Source organism: Sinocyclocheilus grahami, unplaced genomic scaffold (assembly GCF_001515645.1).
Source record: "Sinocyclocheilus grahami isolate Dianchi unplaced genomic scaffold, SAMN03320097.WGS_v1.1 scaffold1323.1, whole genome shotgun sequence".
NCBI lineage: Eukaryota > Metazoa > Chordata > Actinopteri > Cypriniformes > Cyprinidae > Sinocyclocheilus > Sinocyclocheilus grahami.
The window spans coordinates 319,328-337,079 of NW_015506502.1; the positions used below are offsets into that span (position 1 = coordinate 319,328).

The following is a 17,752-nucleotide window of genomic DNA, read 5'->3' on the forward strand; positions in this document are numbered from 1 at the left end:
AAAACAAAAAACTTTTGAAATGTTTTACTTTACATGTAATGAATCTAGAATATATGAAAGTTTCACTTTTTGAAATAAGTAACAAAAAAATAAACTTTTTCAAGATATTCAAATTTTTTGAGATGCACCTGTATGTATAGCAAACAATGGAGTGCACTCTGCTGGACAAACTAAGTAATTACACCATTGGCAAGCATTTTATCTGCGTCATATGTTCTGTAAAAAAAACATTCATATCGGTGGCATATATGCCAATGCAGATATATCTGTGACAGGCTCATATCGGCTGATAAAATCGGCAAAGCAATAAATCGGTTGGGCTCTTTTTTTTTTTTTTAGTAAAAAGATGTAGTATCATGTGTTTTTGTGTTGTTTTTTTTTAGTTGTTCCAGAGATCCAGTCATCTTACAGTTCAGCAGTTGACCGCAGCACAGCAGCAACAGTATGCCCTTGCTGCAGCCCAACAGCAACACCTTGGTAACATTATTACTTTCAGACTTGTATTTTCATCCAGAAACACTCTGTCTCCTATATCTTGTTTCCACCATAATGTTTTTTGTTTTGTTTTGTTTTGTTTTAAGAGGGCAAAAGAAGATGCAGTAAAAGTTCAATAATTGAGTATTTAGTGGTTCAATTTCATTGTGCAGGCAGTATTTGAAATGTATATGGCCTGTTGTTCCGGTAGGCCTTGCACCTGCGTTTGTGCCAAACCCTTACATCATCAATGCTGCCCCTCCTGGAGCAGACCCTTACACCGCTGCAGGATTGGCAGCAGCTGCCACACTTGCAGGTATACACATGTACACACTTTATAAATATCAAGCATGTTATAGAAAATCCTGGGATCTTAAATATGGAGTCCTCAGTCTAAAGCTCATGTTTTTCCATAGGTCCAGCTGTAGTCCCTCCTCAGTACTATGGAGTGCCGTGGGGTGTGTATCCAGCCAACCTCTTTCAACAACCGGCTGCAGCTGCTGCCAGTCATTCCGCCAACCAGCAGGCGTCCAGTCAGGGTCCAGGACAACAGGTTGATGACATTATCTCAACATATAAAGCTTTGGTCACACTAGACTTTGAACATACAAAATTTCTTTGGACACTGCAATGGTCGTGATAGTGTTTAAAAAAAAAAACTAAATTCAACACACAAAAAATAATTCTAATTCCAAACTGTAAAAAAGTGCAGTGTACCTTTTCTGCAGTGCTGCAGTTTTTAAATGAATGCTCTTTAAATTCATGTGGTGACTTATCGATCTTCTGTTGGTCTCACGGTTTCATGTGATACTATTTCGTAGGTCAGAGTTTACAGAACTTTGGAACGCAGCGCAGTGTAAAAACGTCTTTGAATGCAGAAGAATGAAAGTCAGTGGATTGAAAAGTGTAGTGTGACCGGCCCTTAAGCCTCGTTCATTGTGTGACATTACTTTTAGGAGGATTTGAAAGAGATAAATAGATAGCGCTAACTTGTACTGAACCAAGGCTATTGACAACAATTGTGGCATAATGTCGATTACCGCAGAAAATAAATTCCACTTGTTTTTTGTAAACTCATGGATATAGTAAGACATGTTGGGGAATCACACAAGGTTTTTTTAAACATTAAAATGCACACTGTTGTTATATCCAGTCTTCATCACCTAAATACATATGTAACACATAACCAGAAGTTAATTTGCCTAGATCAGTGGTTCTCAACCTTTTTTTCCACTGGGCTGCACTATGGTCCAACTGCAAGTCTCACGGGCAGCACGCATATCGTTTACATATTACGTCACCAATACAAACCAACCAGATTATATATATTATATATATAATATTATATATTATAGCTTAAATATATTATCTAATCAATTACATTCATTAAAATAAATAAATAATTATACTCACCATTAATAAAACACCTGATGCTGTCGGGAGCTGACAAATTTTGTGAAATTCCGCTCGAATGGAGTTACAGCACAATGAAGTTGCAGTCTGTAAGATGCGCACGGAAGAGTGACTTGACGCGCAACATTGCAGAAAATGTGCGTTCACCAATGTAGCCTATGGTGATCCACATATGGAAAACACTTTCGAATTTAATAATCTGAGGTTCTCTCCAGAGATGTTTTGCCACATTTTTGCAATTTAAGGATGATTGCTGTGTAGTGTGGGTGTTTCCTTTTGAACATCTTCAAGTGAGTGGCGGGGCAAACTGAAAGTCCAGAACTCTCCTACCTTCACTGCTTATAGCTTATTGTTGTTTTTATGTGTTCCTTTGCTGGCATTTTCCACATTTCGTTTTTCTCCCTTAATAACAAATTTGTTAAATAAATAATTATACTCACCATTAATAAAACACCTGATGCTGTCGGGACGGGAGCTGACACGGGAGCTGACAAATTTTGTGAAATTCCGCTCGAATGGAGTTACAGCACAATGAAGTTGCAGTCTGTAAGACGCGCACGGAAGAGTGACTTGACGCGCAACATTGCAGAAAATGTGCGTTCACCAATGTAGCCTATGGTGATCCACATATGGAAAACACTTTCGAATTTAATAATCTGAGGTTCTCTCCAGAGATGTTTTGCCACATTTTTGCAATTAAGGATGATTGCTGTGTAGTGTGGGTGTTTCCTTTTGAACATCTTCAAGTGAGTGGCGGGGCAAACTGAAAGTCCAGAACTCTCCTACCTTCACTGCTTATAGCTTATTGTTGTTTTTATGTGTTCCTTTGCTGGCATTTTCCACATTTCGTTTTTCTCCCTTAATAACAAATTTGTCCATCCTGATGCTCAATTTTACCGAACTAATGGCTGCTGATGACTATTTGAATTGAATTCTGCCAAAGTGCGCACTTGTAAGTGTTCGTTAAATGGGAAACGTTAATTATGTGAATAGCCTACAGGTCTGCTCATGTCTGAAAATAATATATGAAAAACTAAATTATTTTACATAACTAAAACATTATAGCTTATATTGGTTTAGTACAATTTTAAATGAATGTAAAAACTAAAATGAATTTTAAAACTGAAAGTTATTTTTTAAATTGTGTTCAGGATGGTGGGCCGCTTTTGAATTCATGACGGGCTGCATGCGGCCTATGGGTTGAGAACCACTGGCCTAGATGATTTAGACCAGTGGTTCTCAACCTTTTTGACAAGAGTCTTTGTAGATCATTCTCATAATTTACAAAAATGTTCAAAGGCGCCCAGCCCTAGTTTTGTTTTTCAAAACGTATTTAATCTATGGGCACTACTAGTTTCTGAAAACTAAAAAAGTAACTACGGTAATTATAATTAAATCACCCTCATATCGTTCCAAACCCGTAAGAGCTTCGTTCATCTTTGGAACACAAATTAAGATATTTTTGATGAAATCCGAGAGCTCTCTGACCCTCCATAGATGGCAATGGTCGTACCACAATTAAGGCACAGAAATGTAGTAAGGACATCATTAAAATAGTCCATATGACATGAGTGGTTCAACCATAATTTCACAAAGCTCCAAGAATACTTTTTGTGCTCAAAGAAAACAAAAATAACTTAATTCAACAATTATTGTCCTCCTTATCCCGTCTGCCGTGGCGTGCCGCCATTGTGGAGAGTATCAATGCATGCATGTGCTTTACTCTACATGTAAACTACGCATGCACATGCTGTCATCTGCTCGTAAACAAGACATAGCACATGCGTGTTCAATGTAAGGAGCAGCACCCACATGCGTTGTTTACATGCAGAGGAAAGCACGCACATGCGTCGTGATACTCTCCACAATGGCGGCACGCCACGGCAGACGGGATGAGGAGAAGAATTTTCTTTGGGCACAAAAAATATTCTCGTAGCTTTGTAAAATTACGGTTGAACCACTGATATCACATGGACTATACCGATGTCCTTACTAAATTTCTGTGCCTTGATCGTGGTAGGACCCTTGCTGTCTCAGGGTGTCCGCGGGTCCTTAAAATGTCTTAAATTCGGATTTGATGGGTCTTAAATATTTTTGGTCTTATTACCGCTAAAATATCTACAGTCTGACGGACCTAATGACTGTTTACAATCATTGGACAGACCGAAGATTTTTTTCTTCCCCGCGGTAAGTTACTTTAGTTTATTCATAACATGATATAGTTAAGTAACACCATGACAAGTGAGCAATTTTGCTCAATATTCTCACGACGCAAAAAACCATTCAAAACACCTACAGAGTGCACGCATTACGTGAAGTCTAGTGCGCATTTAGAGTGCGCTCTTTCACTGCATGATTCAGTCTATTAAAATGCATTCAGAATGATCGCAAATACAAGACATGGGGGCAGAAAATGTGTATATTTATACCCCTTCATATAGTTAATCAATTTCACATGGAAGAGAGCCTTTTTTTCTCCAAAAATTACCATATACAAATGTGATAATTGATTTTTTTACAACAGTTCAATAAACAAAGTTTTATTAAGAGACTTACGTTTTAGACACCCTATTGCCTGTTTTTGCACTATTTCGCCAACAAAAATAATTCCAAACAAAGCCACAGCGCTGTTTTGCGTCTTTGAGCAACATGACGGGTGTTTCTTTCCTGAATGAATCAACTGTTTAAATGATTCGGTTCAGTCGCAATGACTCACTTATTAACAGTACTGGCGGTTTTAATAGTCTTAAGTCTTAAATTTAACTTGTTCATGTCTGCAGAAACCCTGTGTCTATGGAGGGTCAGAGATCTCTCGGATTCCATTAAAAATATCTTAATTTGTGTTCCGAATATGAATGAAGGTCTTATAGGTTTGGAACAACATGAGGATGAGTAATTAATGACAGAAATTTCATTTTTGGGTGAACTATCCCTTTAAGTCATCTTTGGCTCAGCCCCATTTTAACGCCTTGCTCGGTTAGAGCGTTTGCTTCATAACTTGGAGCGTTTTCTCCTTTAGTTCATTTAGGCATGAAATCTTATATGAATGTAAAGCTTAGAGGAATGCAGGCTTATATGCATTTGTAAAAGTGTGTGTAATGACAGCTGCAGATAAAGCCATAATAAGCCTGCAAAGCCAAGTTGTCAATCCATCTTGATGGGTGTCATGAGTGGAATATAAACAGGTGTGTAAACTAACCAATGAGAGGGCAGTTTTAATCGTAAGACTTGCATAAACACATTTAGTTATGCTTTGTAATGTTGCCTTGTGAAAGTGAATGTAACCAAGAAGAAATTCTACAATGTCAGTCCCTGTTTTGGAACAAAGTAAGCAATGTGCAGGTCGGAAAATGCAATTAAACAGCTTTAAAGTTCATAGTAAATGAGTTTGTACTGAGAAATTTTAAAATGCAAACAAAATTTCTTCAGTGTTACTGTAGTCATGATTTGATTTACTGTAACTCTGATAAAAAAAAAAAAAAAACAAGTCAGTTATTTTCTCTTGTAATCAACATTGACACTAATGCTACTGATGTAGCTAAACTAGTATTGACACAGCAACATTCATTTAACAAGCATTCAGTCACAAGACCAAAGAGCTCATCAGATACTGAGTGCCATGACCTTAACATTGTTAACATGTAGTCTGGAATTTGTATAAGTCATCTTTGCTTAATTCGTCACCCAATTAATAGTTTAAAAGAGCATCATTTTTACTTTGTGTTCAATCTGCAGTGACACACTCAGCAGTGTAGTGCTCATTAGTTTAAATCCATTAATTTGTCTTCTTGCTCACCATCTACTCTGAAATGCTCCACTAATCTCCTGCACATTAAAATGCATTTCAACTCAGGCTGACATTACTGAAAATGAATAGTGAATTAAATAAACAAGTAGCTTTAGAGGCTAGTGGTTTACTTCAGGTTGTATTGTAACTCTTCCCTCGCCCAATCCAGGTGATTCGTGCAGGGACCAATCAGCGACCTTTGACCCCTGGCCAGAGCCAACAGAGTCAGCAGGAGTCCCTTGCTGCAGCTGCTGCAAACCCAGCGCTGGCCTTCACAGGCATGCCAGGTGAGTTATGCTTTGACCTTTTCTTCCTGTTTTAACTTCTGCAGGTAGTCTTGGGTTGGTTGTTCCTTATATCATAGGATGTGCTTAATTTCCGTTCATCTGTGTGCTTTATTTATGTGGTCTGGGAATCTGACGAAATGTTTTTTTGGCAGTGGTGGAAAGAGTACTGAAAAAATATACTCAAGTAAAAGTACCATTACCTTCCAAAAAATGTAGTTTGAGTAGAGTAAAAGTACTTGTCCAAAAAAAGAGTAAAAGAGTAGCCTATTTAAAAGTACTCAAGAGTATTGAGTAGTGAGTACTGAGCTGTGAATTCTACCCCCTCATAATAAACGCCGTACACCGCAATTTATACATTGCTGATAATACAATTTGTAAGGAAAAATGCATTAAAGGCACAATATGTAATTTTCGCCACTAGAGGGCGCGTATTCAAATTAAACATAGAGACAAAGGCGTAGTTTGATGACGGCGTAACTGTGTGTGGAATCATTGGAGTTGTCGTCTTCAACCCCACAGCTGATGCAATCCGACGGGACTCAGGCAGAAATCATGTTCATGGATGAGCTAATGATTTATTAACGTAGTGGAATGAAGCAGGGTGAGTCTGAAAGCCGTCGAAGCGAAACGAGGCCGCTGAACGAGCGTGACACACGGCTTGAAAGCAGCGGAGCTTTTATTACGCCACAGTCGACCGCTTCCGCTCCTTCCAGTCGTGTGTATGTGGAGGGGAAAAAAGCAGTGCTGTTTTATCATACTAGATACATTTGAAAGTTCTGTTATAATGCTACTCTGTGCGATCGTCACCGGTCTATTAAAACGCACAACATATTAAAGCGTCTTTGGTGTTTAATGATTTATTAACGTAGTGGAATGAAGCAGGGTGAGTCTGAAAGCCGTCGAAGCGAAACGAGGCCGCTGAACGAGCGTGACACACGGCTCGAAAGCAGCGGAGCTTTTATTACGCCACAGTCGACCGCTTCTGCTCCTTCCAGTCGTGTGTATGTGGGGGGAAAAAAGCAGTGCTGTTTTATCATACTAGATACATTTGAAAGTTCTGTTATAATGCTACTCTGTGCGATCGTCACCGGTCTATTAAAACGCACAACATATTAAAGCGTCTTTGGTGTTTCCATGTTTTCTACAAAACAAAACCGGAAATCGAGGGGTTATGATGTCATTGGCAGGCGATACAATGACAATATGGACACGGTCCGTGTCACTAGTTAAAATTGCTTATATTTCTGGATTTAAACATTCTTCGAAACATTTGGGATAATGTAAGCACACAAGTCAGCAAAATATATAACACTGTTCTAGTGCTTTTTGGATATTTTAATAAAAAAATCTTACATATTGTGCCTTTAAATAGCGAAGTATGTCTGGGGAAACTTTTTCAAAGAAAAACACACGCACACACGAATGTCTCTTTGCTGAGCCGCGGCGGTCTCGGTGAATCGGCAGCATCCACAACTGAACGGAACAAAAAGTGTTGAACTTGAAAATTGTTTATGCACGAGTGCACTCGCTAAATGAAGGCGGATTGTATAAAATGGATAAAAAAATAAAAATAAAAAACGTTTATTAATGAGCTGGCGTTTTATTACATCACTCGCTGGCACAGATGCAGTTGCCTATATTAACGCCACGGGTCATCAATGGCCCTGTCCCAAATCGAACACTTCATGTGCACTTGCAGTCTTATGGACTTACAATGGCCGCCATGTGCACGTGTCCATTAAGTCCACGAGACCGTAGGGTGTCCCATTTGTCATTTTAGTGTTCAGAAGGGTGCTCGCGAGCGCCCCCTTTATGCTCCCTCGATCCGCAATTCTGCCGAGCCCGCACTGGGGCGAGCTCCGCAGCAGACTTCTCCCCGACAGTAAAAGAGGCATTACGTCACGAAAGTGCGGACTCGGAGGAAGAGGGTTTAGGGTGCCATTTGGGAAGGTGCAGATTGGTCATCAATTTGTGTTTCCAACACACTTTTTCACAGCACACATCACGTGCTCAAACTCATCAAAAGTCAACAAGTTCAACAAGCAAGAACGACTTATCCAAGTGACTGCTGCAGAGCGCACGCGAGAGAGAGACGAGGCAGCTCAGATCGCGCGTCTCATAAGTGAGTGGGAATTTACCGAACGTGGCACTTGCGGGAGTTAATACTGTATACCCGCAACCTCACACCAAATTTCAGGCCGTGTAGATAGGCAAGCATATATACAAATCATTTAGTAAGCAGAAATCCGAAATTTACCTTAAAATATTAAGTTAGAAGAAGATGCGACTGAATTGATTGAAGAATGCACTTCCAGCAGCCATGATAAACAGTTGGCGGTTAAAGTTTTCTGTGCACAATTTGATTTGACAAAAGTCACGAGACCTATTACTATCTCTCTATCCAATCACAATGATGGATAAATATACAATTAAAATAAACATGTAACAACCACAAACGGAGGAAAATAGCGGAGTAAAAGTACATAACTTTTAAACTACTCAAAAAAACTACAATTACTGATAAAAAAACTACTTACTGTAACTTGAGTATTTGTAATTCGTTACTTAACACCCCTGGGTTTTGGCCATTAACAGTTCCAGCAACTTCCAGTGATCTCTCAGAAAAGTTCATGGTCATGCTGATTCACATGCAATTTCTAGCTAGTTTGGGATTATTGAAGGCAGACACATATGGACTTGGCACTGAGCTGCTTTTCATGCTAAAGAACTAATATGCCACATTCTCTGGGGTCTGCCTACATTTGCACAACTGAAATGAGGCATAACTGTCTGTGTTTATTGATTTGTACATCTTTTTATCAATGAAATGCATGAACACAGTGCTTTTGTGCTCATTTTGGCAGTTCTTAAGTCTGTCATTCCCATCATTAATTATCGAGTGCGACGAGATTTTAGCAAAATTAATCAGTAGCTGTGACCGAAATACCAAAAATAGAATTGTTACTTGTTGGATCAAAATAGGGCACCACCTTTAAATGTCTTGTTAATGTCTTTAGTGAATTTACTCTTTTTTGCTGGCAGATTTCACAATTTTTTTCAACTTATTTTTTACAGTAAATTTTATTAACTGTACTGTACTTAAAAGGTAATTAAGTAAATTGACAGGGGCCAAAAGGAGAGGGAACCCTGAAGTAAAACCTTTTATTTATTTTGCCTTTAAGCTTGTAAAGACACTGATTCAGACCCCTGTTTGTTGTGTTTTAATCAGGTTACCAAGTTCTAGCACCGGCTGCTTACTATGATCAGACTGGAGCACTGGTTATGGGTCCTGGAGCTCGCACTGGCCTGGGTGGACCTGTCCGACTGGTCCAAACCCCTCTCCTCATCAACCCAGCAGCTGCACAAGCTGGTGAATATGCTTGTTTTTGCATTCTTTTTGAACTGAAAACCTTTTCGGAACTTTGTTATTTAATAATGTTTTTTTTAATTCTGTTGACCAAACTGATTTACATTTGTTTCATTACATTCTTTCCTTCTTCTTTGACTTCTTTCCATCCTCTGTTGTCTAGCTGCAGCTGCATCTGCATCAGGTTCTGCTAACAGCATGTCTGGTCCTGCTAATGGTCTGTACCGATCCATGGGTTGCCAACAGCCCCAGCAGCCTCAACCTCAGCAACAGCCACCTCCACACTCTAGTGGCCTGCCCTCCAACTCCTTCTATGGCTCTGGCTCAGTGGCGCCCAGCTCCCAGAGCAGCTCACTATTCTCTCATACAAGCGTGGCACCTCCTAGCACCTCTCTGGGTTTCAGCAGCACTGGTGGATCTCTAGGTGTTGGGCTAGGCTCTGCACTTGGTGCCTTTGGCTCCTCAGGTTTGTTGCACCATTTGCATTTGCATCCATGAGTGACTGTTAACAAAGTAAAAACAATGCGTCAAATCAACCCCTTTTTATGTTCCATATTGATTGTGTTGCATCAATGTGTTCTTAAACTTTGTAACTTAATGAACTGTTTAATTTAAATGGGCTTTTGTGCTTTAGCTGGTACTGAGCCTGAGATGGACTCAGCGCTTGTCATTTATCAGCGTTTTCAACAACATGATTATGAAGAGAAATGATTGGTACTAGAAACTGAACATTATTTTTAAATTATTATCTGTAATCTACAGCCTCTGCAAACGGAGTGATGTCCGTTTCTTGAATGGAGGGGCAAAATTAAAGTTGTAATGGTTTCTCATTATGTAAAAAGATGGGCTGCTAAAGACTAGTTTATTCACATTATATATTCAAATTAATTGAAAATGTCCATATTTCACATTATTATTATTAGGTGCTTTAATAATATGATTGCGTGTATGTTGCATCATTGCATGATTGAACCAGTTCATTGAAACGAACTTCAACTTCAAAAGAACCAGTTCATGTAAAAGAATCAAATTTCCCCATTACCTGAGGCTATGGATTACAGGTAATATTGCAAATAATTTTCAGTTTCTTGCACAGACCGATTGATTTGTTTCATAAAACCTCAATATATCGTCAGGAGCATGGGTATTTGTTTTGTGGCATGTGATAAATTTGCATGTTGCACTCAAAACATGCATGAACAACTAACATGATCGTTATAAAGCTATTTAAATCGCAAAATACATTTGCTTACACAATCGAGAATTAGAATATAAATTATTTCACAATCTAGTTGAAAAAACAAAACAAAAAATCTATACATTAATCAAATTGAAGTGTCAAACTTGTTTTATAGTCATGGAAATAGGAATGTAATGCATTATATCTTATGTTTTTTCAAAACATTTTAATAAAAACGGTAATAGTCTGTTTAAAAATTACAATTCTAAAACAGAGTTCCAATGCATAAATATACAGTATGTAGTTTTTGTCATCAACCACACCATTGCCAATTTTTATATTTAAGAAAAGTTTTACATGTTTAATGTTTGTTACGGAATATGATTAATTAAGAAATAAAGACTTCTCCCAAAATATCCAGAATTGAATGTTTTGGTGCGGTTTTGTTGTATCTTCGTGAAATTCTTGGGGGATGTGTGCCTTTGTAATCAACAAACTCTAGAATTGCCCCTGATAATGAGCTATGAAACTGGTTTTACATTTTCCTGATGTGATGTGGAATGGGCAGGAATTGAGTATCTGAGCTTCAGAAATGAATACTCTTGCTTTAGGTGAAGGAACTGACTGAATAGGGTTTGAGAAGCATGGATTAGGTTGTCATGGCAGATCAGTTCGTCAGTTGCGCTCAGTTGATCTTATCTTTCTCTTTTTTTTTTGTACTTTTGTACTCTTGTACTCCTACAGTATCAAGTTCCACTAGCAGCTGCGCAACCCGTCGGGACTCCCTTTTGGCCAGCTCTGACCTGTATAAGCGTGGTGGTGGTAGTAGCTTGACGCCCATTGGCCAATCTTTTTACAACAGCCTAGGATACTCTTCCTCCCCCAGCCCCATTGGACTGACGCCTGGTCACTCCCCTCTGACACCTCCACCCTCTCTGCCCTCCTCCCATGGGTCCTCATCCAGCCTCCATCTGGGTATGATCTCTTAGTTCAACTGATTTATCCAAATCAGAGTTTGTTTCCCTGATCTATATAATGACTGGATTGCTCATTGCGTTCTAAACTGCTATCAGACAGTGAAGCTACCGGAAAGTGCTCAAGCGGCCATCTTACTATTCCCTACTGACAGAGAGCATCATTTGCCGCGTTTCAACTGTCGGGCCAAAAGCGGGCGTGCTAGTGCATGCCAGGGCCAGTCGCGTTTCCACTGTCACTTCCGGGGCTTGATCGTGCCTCGTGGGTGCTTCCTCGGGGCCAACGGCCCGGGTTTTTTGGCCCGACGAAAACCTTGGGCCAAAGCGGGCCAGCTGGGGCTAGAGGAGTGGTTATGAACAAAGGTGGAGCTTCTCTGCGTCTGGAGAGTGCCAGCGCCACGGATCATTTCATAAAGTTAACAGCTGACACCAGCATTAAAGGCTTTTAAAATAATTTTAGCTCAAAACTCATTTTCTGACAGCAGTGAGTGTTTGAAATAACTTCTGTTTGAGATCCGATGTGGATTATGATCACCATACAAGGCAGAAATATTTAGCGATGCAAAAGACTGCATGCTAGCCATTAACGTTAGGCTACCATAGTAAACATGTTAAATATGACCGCTTGAAGAAATCAGACGTCAACTTCTTATTCTCTGTCACAATCGTGTATTTATTTAGAAACATTTTATCTGTCATAAGTCTCGTCTCGAGAGTTTAGCTCCGCTTGTCATAAAAATATAATAATGGTTTTTGTTCGGGAGCTTTTATAAAAATATAGAAATGATCATTCTTTCTAAATGTGATGTATATACTGTGACTACAAATCAACAGTAACAGACTGAATAAGTAGGTATGCTATGTTCATACCGCTTTATTTCTGTGTGACTAATTTTCAATCCTGATAAATTAATTCATTATGATCAATGTATCTCTTATTATTGTAAAACATCGATGCATTTGGATTTAAATCTTTACAGTGGAAAAGCGGCTATTGACTGACAGCCAAAACCTTGACCTAAAACTGCCAGATCTGAAGTGCATCAGTCACACAGGATTAGTTTTGTAATATAATTTTGTAATACTAAGTTTATGTAAATTAATTTTTATTTTAGATGTGATCTGCAATGTTTATAGTCTTTTTGGGCAGGATAAGCGATTTATTGAAATTATTAAGGTGTGTGTCTGCTGCGCACTTGCCGACATATGTAAGTGATCCAACACAAAATAAATTTATTTCGCGACATTAAACAAATAGCCATTTACATACTTGGGACGTTTGTGTTGTAAGAATATAAAAGGAGACCTCAGATATAAAAACGCTGACTAGTTATGTGATGTATTCATTAAACTCCTATGATTCCCTATTAATACAATAGAATGTATGGGAATACTAGGAATACCAATATGATGGTGTGGTGGCTTCACTTTTATGATGTCATGAGCAATCCAGTTGTCTATTATAGATCAGTGGTTTGTTTTCCAGTTTGGGTTAAATGAAAACAATTTTCACAACAAGCAAACTCAAACTAAGGTCAAATGGACTGGTCCATTTGCCCCCTGAAAATTCTTTGAGCTTAGTTTGGTTTGGTTTGTTTAGTGCAATGGATTTCAAAGTGTGGGGTATGCCTGCCAGGGGTGGGGCTCATGTGGCTCATGTTCTGCAGGAGAAACTTTACAAGCGAAGAAAACTCTAAACTCAAAATCCTGTTTTCATCTCTCTCCTGCTCTTCTCAGGTGGTCTGACCAATGGCAGTGGTCGTTATATTTCGGCTGCACCAGGAGCAGAAGCCAAATACAGGAGTTCAGGCAGTACCTCCAGTCTTTTTAGCTCTAGCAGTCAGCTCTTTCCCCCACCACGAGCCCGCTACAGCCGCTCAGATGTCATGCCTTCAGGACGTAGCCGCTTACTAGAGGACTTCCGGAATAATCGCTTTCCCAACCTGCAGCTGCGAGACCTGCCTGGTCACATGGTGGAGTTCTCTCAAGACCAGCACGGATCCAGGTCCCAGCTCCTCCCAGTTTATGCATTTGCAGGATTTTAGAAAAACTTGGATTTTTTTCAATTAAGTTTTCCAGTAATGAAAAATGTGGAAGATTACCTTAATACCCAGAAAAATAATTAGTTGTTTGAAAATGTTTTAGAATCACATTACTTTTAAAACTTGTTCATTGTATGTCAGTCTTTTACAATTTCTGACATCTGTTTTTTATTTTTTATATATATCAATATATCCTATATCTGCTTATTAACTGTGTTGTAAATGATTTTTGTATTAACACATTTTTTTTGAAGCATTTGAAATATTTTAGATCATGCGAGTCTGGAAACATTGCAAAAATAGCAATTGAACACAATTAAAACACTATTGTCATATAAAATAAATGTCCTGGAAAATAATTTAATGAAAGATTGGGAACCCTCTACGTTGAATATTCCTTTAAATTTCTTAATTAAAAAAAAAATAATGTAAGGTCATTTTTTTCAACGTCCAGGTTTATTCAGCAAAAGTTGGAACGTGCAACTCCTGCAGAGAGGCAGATGGTGTTTGGGGAGATCCTACAGGCTGCTTACCAACTCATGACCGATGTTTTTGGCAACTATGTCATACAGAAGTTCTTTGAGGTAATTCATTTTAAACATTCAACCACAGTGTCTAGGACTGCGTTTCTAGGATATGCATTAGTCAATTGCTCCAATGTTTTTCCCATCAGACTCTGTTTTTAACAGGATAAGGCTTCCACCACTTGTTTTTATTTAATATAAACATGGAAAATGTTCAAATTTGTCAGTTAAAAACAAAAGACATAATACTAATGTAGGAAGTCTATATGCGAGACGTGAATGCAATTTATTTATTTTTTTTAAATGGATAGTTTTTGAACAGTAAGATTTTTTTGTTTTTAAAGAAGACTCTTCTGCTCAAAGCCTGCATTTATTTGATCCAAAATACAGCAAAAGCACTAATATTGTGAAATATTTTGTTACTATTTGAGTATATTTTCAAATGTAATTTATTCCTGTGATCAAAGCTAAATTTTCAGCATCCTTCTGGAAAGTAATACTTTTATTTATCAAGGATGCCTTAAATTGATCAAAAGTGATGGTAAAGACATTTATAATGTTACAAAAGATTTATATTTCGGATAAATGCTGTTTTTCTGAACTTCTGTTCATCAAAGAAACCTGAAAAAATTCTACTCTGCTGTTTTCAACATAATAATAATAATAAATGTTTTTTGAACAGCAAATCATAATATCAGAATGATTTCTGAAGGATCATGCGACTGGAGTAATGATGCTAAAAATTCAGCTTTGAAATCACAGGAATAAATTACATTTGAAAATACAGGTAGCTAAGTGTAACAACAGCAATTATTAGGCCATTGGTGCCCTTTGCAGGCATTTGTAATACGTAATGTATATAAATTGTTTATTTTGTATTAGCCTACATTATGTATTTTAACGGTGTTATTCAATTAAACCATATCATTATTATTAATTATAATTATTGCCTCGTTGATTTTATAAAGCCTAATGCATTTTAAGCCATGGAAACTAGAATATTAAGGCAGATGCGTGGTGATAAAATGATTACCGACAGTAAAACACGTTATTAACGTTAACAGCCAAAAAGGTTTCATAGGATTATGAACGTACCTGAAAGTGATACAAAGGCGTCATCTTGGGCTTTTTTTCTTTTTCTTTTCTCTGCGCCGGATTGCTGATTATGATCATTTGCAGTCAGCCGCAAATATGATTTGACGGTGCGGTGCGAATGTGGGAATGGTGCGTGTGCTTAGCCTACTGCGTTCACAGTTAAATGCATTTATGTATATGTATATGTGTGTGTGTGTGTGTGTGTGTGTATATATGTGTGTTTGTATTTTTACTTATGTTTATGTTAATATTAATATAGAACGAAAGTTTTTTTTTGTTTTTTTTGAGCAACTGGGATAGTGCCTCCCATGGGAGTAGGTGCCCTACACAGACTGCATACTCTGCGTATAGGGAGCGGCGGTACTGTTAAAATATATTCAAATAGAAAACATTTATTTTAAATATTAAAATATTTCAAAATTTTACTGTTTTTGCTGTTATTTGGATCAAATAAATGCAGGCTTGGTAAGCAGAAGAGACTTATTTAACAAAACATTAAAAGTCTTACTGTTCCAAAGCTTTTGACTGGTAGTGTATTTTCTTTTTTCTCCCAAAAAATGCTTTAGCTTCTGAAACTTTAAATGAATTAATGGCTGTGAATGAAATATAAATGTATGTTTTGTGTGTGATGACTTGTGCATGATGCATTTCTGTCTTTGAGAGTAACTGCTTTCTCCGATTCTCTGCTACAGTTTGGCAGTGCGGATCAGAAACTGGCACTTGCAACTCGTATCCGTGGCCATGTGTTGCCGCTGGCTCTGCAGATGTACGGTTGTCGTGTGATTCAAAAAGCTCTGGAATCCATCTCTTCTGACCAGCAGGTAATTGTAAGTTGCCATTTGTTTTCTTTCCACATTACACATTAATCCACGATGTTAGGCATTGTTTGATTGTACTGTAACTTTCTACAGTACAGTATAGTCCACTAGGATTTAAAAAAAAAAAAAAAAAATTTAAGTCTACATGTATTAAAATAGAAAATTATTAGAAATGGTGGTAGTTCTCAGAACTACAGAGTGAGTAATTGTTTAATTGAAGGTTTAAATTTTTTTATTTCTCATGTGTCAGAGTGACATCGTACGGGAGTTGGATGGTCATGTGCTGAAATGTGTCAAGGATCAGAACGGAAATCATGTGGTGCAGAAATGTATCGAGTGTGTCCAGCCCCAAGCTCTTCAGTTCATTATTGATGCCTTTCAGGGACAGGTATCAGCTCCACAGACACTCAAAACACCCAGAAACAGAATTTATACAGTGGGTACGGAAAGCAGACCAAATATTGATGCATATTATTGCATGTCTGTTGAAAAACGTCTTTAAGAACCTTTGTAGTCTACTCTAGTCCATGTTAAAATCGTGCAAAAAAAAAAAAACAAGCTATAGAGTTTATACCCTGGTAGGTATTTTCTGGCTATATACTATATCAGTAGTCAGGACTGCTTTATGTTACTTACTAGAGCCTGACCGATATATCGTTTTGGCGATATTATCGGCCAATATGGGCCTGTCGCAGATATATCGGTATCGGCAAATATGCCGCCGATATGAAATTTTTTACAGAACATATAACGCAGATTAAATGCTTCTGAATGGTGTAATTACTTAGTTTGTCCAGCAGAGCGCGCTCCATTGTTTGCTACTTTGTTTGCCCAGGTCAGTGTAAAGCACCGTTCCAGTCGAGCGAGACTTCTGCGTTCAGAAAAAGGTGGATTAGATTGTGTTTTATTAACGTCTACACCTACCCCAACAGTAAACAATAATGCAAAAACCATAATTGTTGTACAGTGACAAAAAGTAAGCTATATTGATGTGCGCGTGCGCATGCTCAGTAGCCGCAGCTGTACCTTAACCACAAATCAGACTTCGGTGAACTTAAACTTGAAAAATGGTGTGTTCCGCAGTTGAAATAAAATACATTCTGATGTTTATTCATGTTTATTCATGAACTGATTCTTTTCAATTAACCTTTTAAATCGGTTCGCAAATCGCACCAAATGATTCATTCACGAATTAGAATGAACCGATTGCAGCTGTTCTCGAGTCGACAACTCACTGATTCAAATGAATCGTTTAGTGCGAGTCTCCAGTGAACTGAATTCACAAGTAAGAACCGGGAGATCTTGTGAGCGCGCATGCGACTTATGCTGCTAAAAGTAAGTTACTAATGTCGAATTTTAGGATTAATTATTGTACCTGAAAATCATATTTAGGTCAAAACTGTCAGTTGTTTGTGATCTTAATCTGCTGTAAAAGGTGATCTATTTAAGCCCACTGAAATGCTTGAATGCAGAAACATCAACATATCAGTGTCTCTATGTTTTAGGTAAAAGAAGGAAACATTAAAATAACACAGACTAAATAAAATAACTCATGCACGTTCATATTCCCCTCCCCGCTGTCGTAACTTTAACAGTTTTATTAAAATGCTACGCATTTAGCCCTATGTGACGTCTGTTTTTATATTGTTTATCAACAGTATACATTTTTATATTGTTTAGATTAACTAGCCGAGTAGACAGATATGATGGTTTATTCATAACCATACTGAAAATAAGTAAATATTGTTAGCTGATGCTAACTGTCTAGCTAACAATCTTGCTGGTGCTAAG

General features: G+C 38.0%; 1 protein-coding gene across 1 annotated transcript in view; it reads left to right on the forward strand.

The window, feature by feature from the left end:
- LOC107569211 (pumilio homolog 2-like) overlaps nt 1-17,752 on the forward strand; it is an 88,125-nt gene that overhangs the window by 59,964 nt on the left and 10,409 nt on the right. Inside the window, exons 9-19 of the mRNA XM_016255233.1 lie at nt 384-477; nt 686-790; nt 891-1,027; nt 5,844-5,961; nt 9,191-9,331; nt 9,492-9,794; nt 11,253-11,483; nt 13,220-13,487; nt 13,979-14,108; nt 15,836-15,964; nt 16,212-16,349. Coding sequence (XP_016110719.1) covers nt 384-477; nt 686-790; nt 891-1,027; nt 5,844-5,961; nt 9,191-9,331; nt 9,492-9,794; nt 11,253-11,483; nt 13,220-13,487; nt 13,979-14,108; nt 15,836-15,964; nt 16,212-16,349 — 1,794 coding nt within the window. The remainder of the gene's footprint in view (nt 1-383; nt 478-685; nt 791-890; nt 1,028-5,843; nt 5,962-9,190; nt 9,332-9,491; nt 9,795-11,252; nt 11,484-13,219; nt 13,488-13,978; nt 14,109-15,835; nt 15,965-16,211; nt 16,350-17,752) is intronic.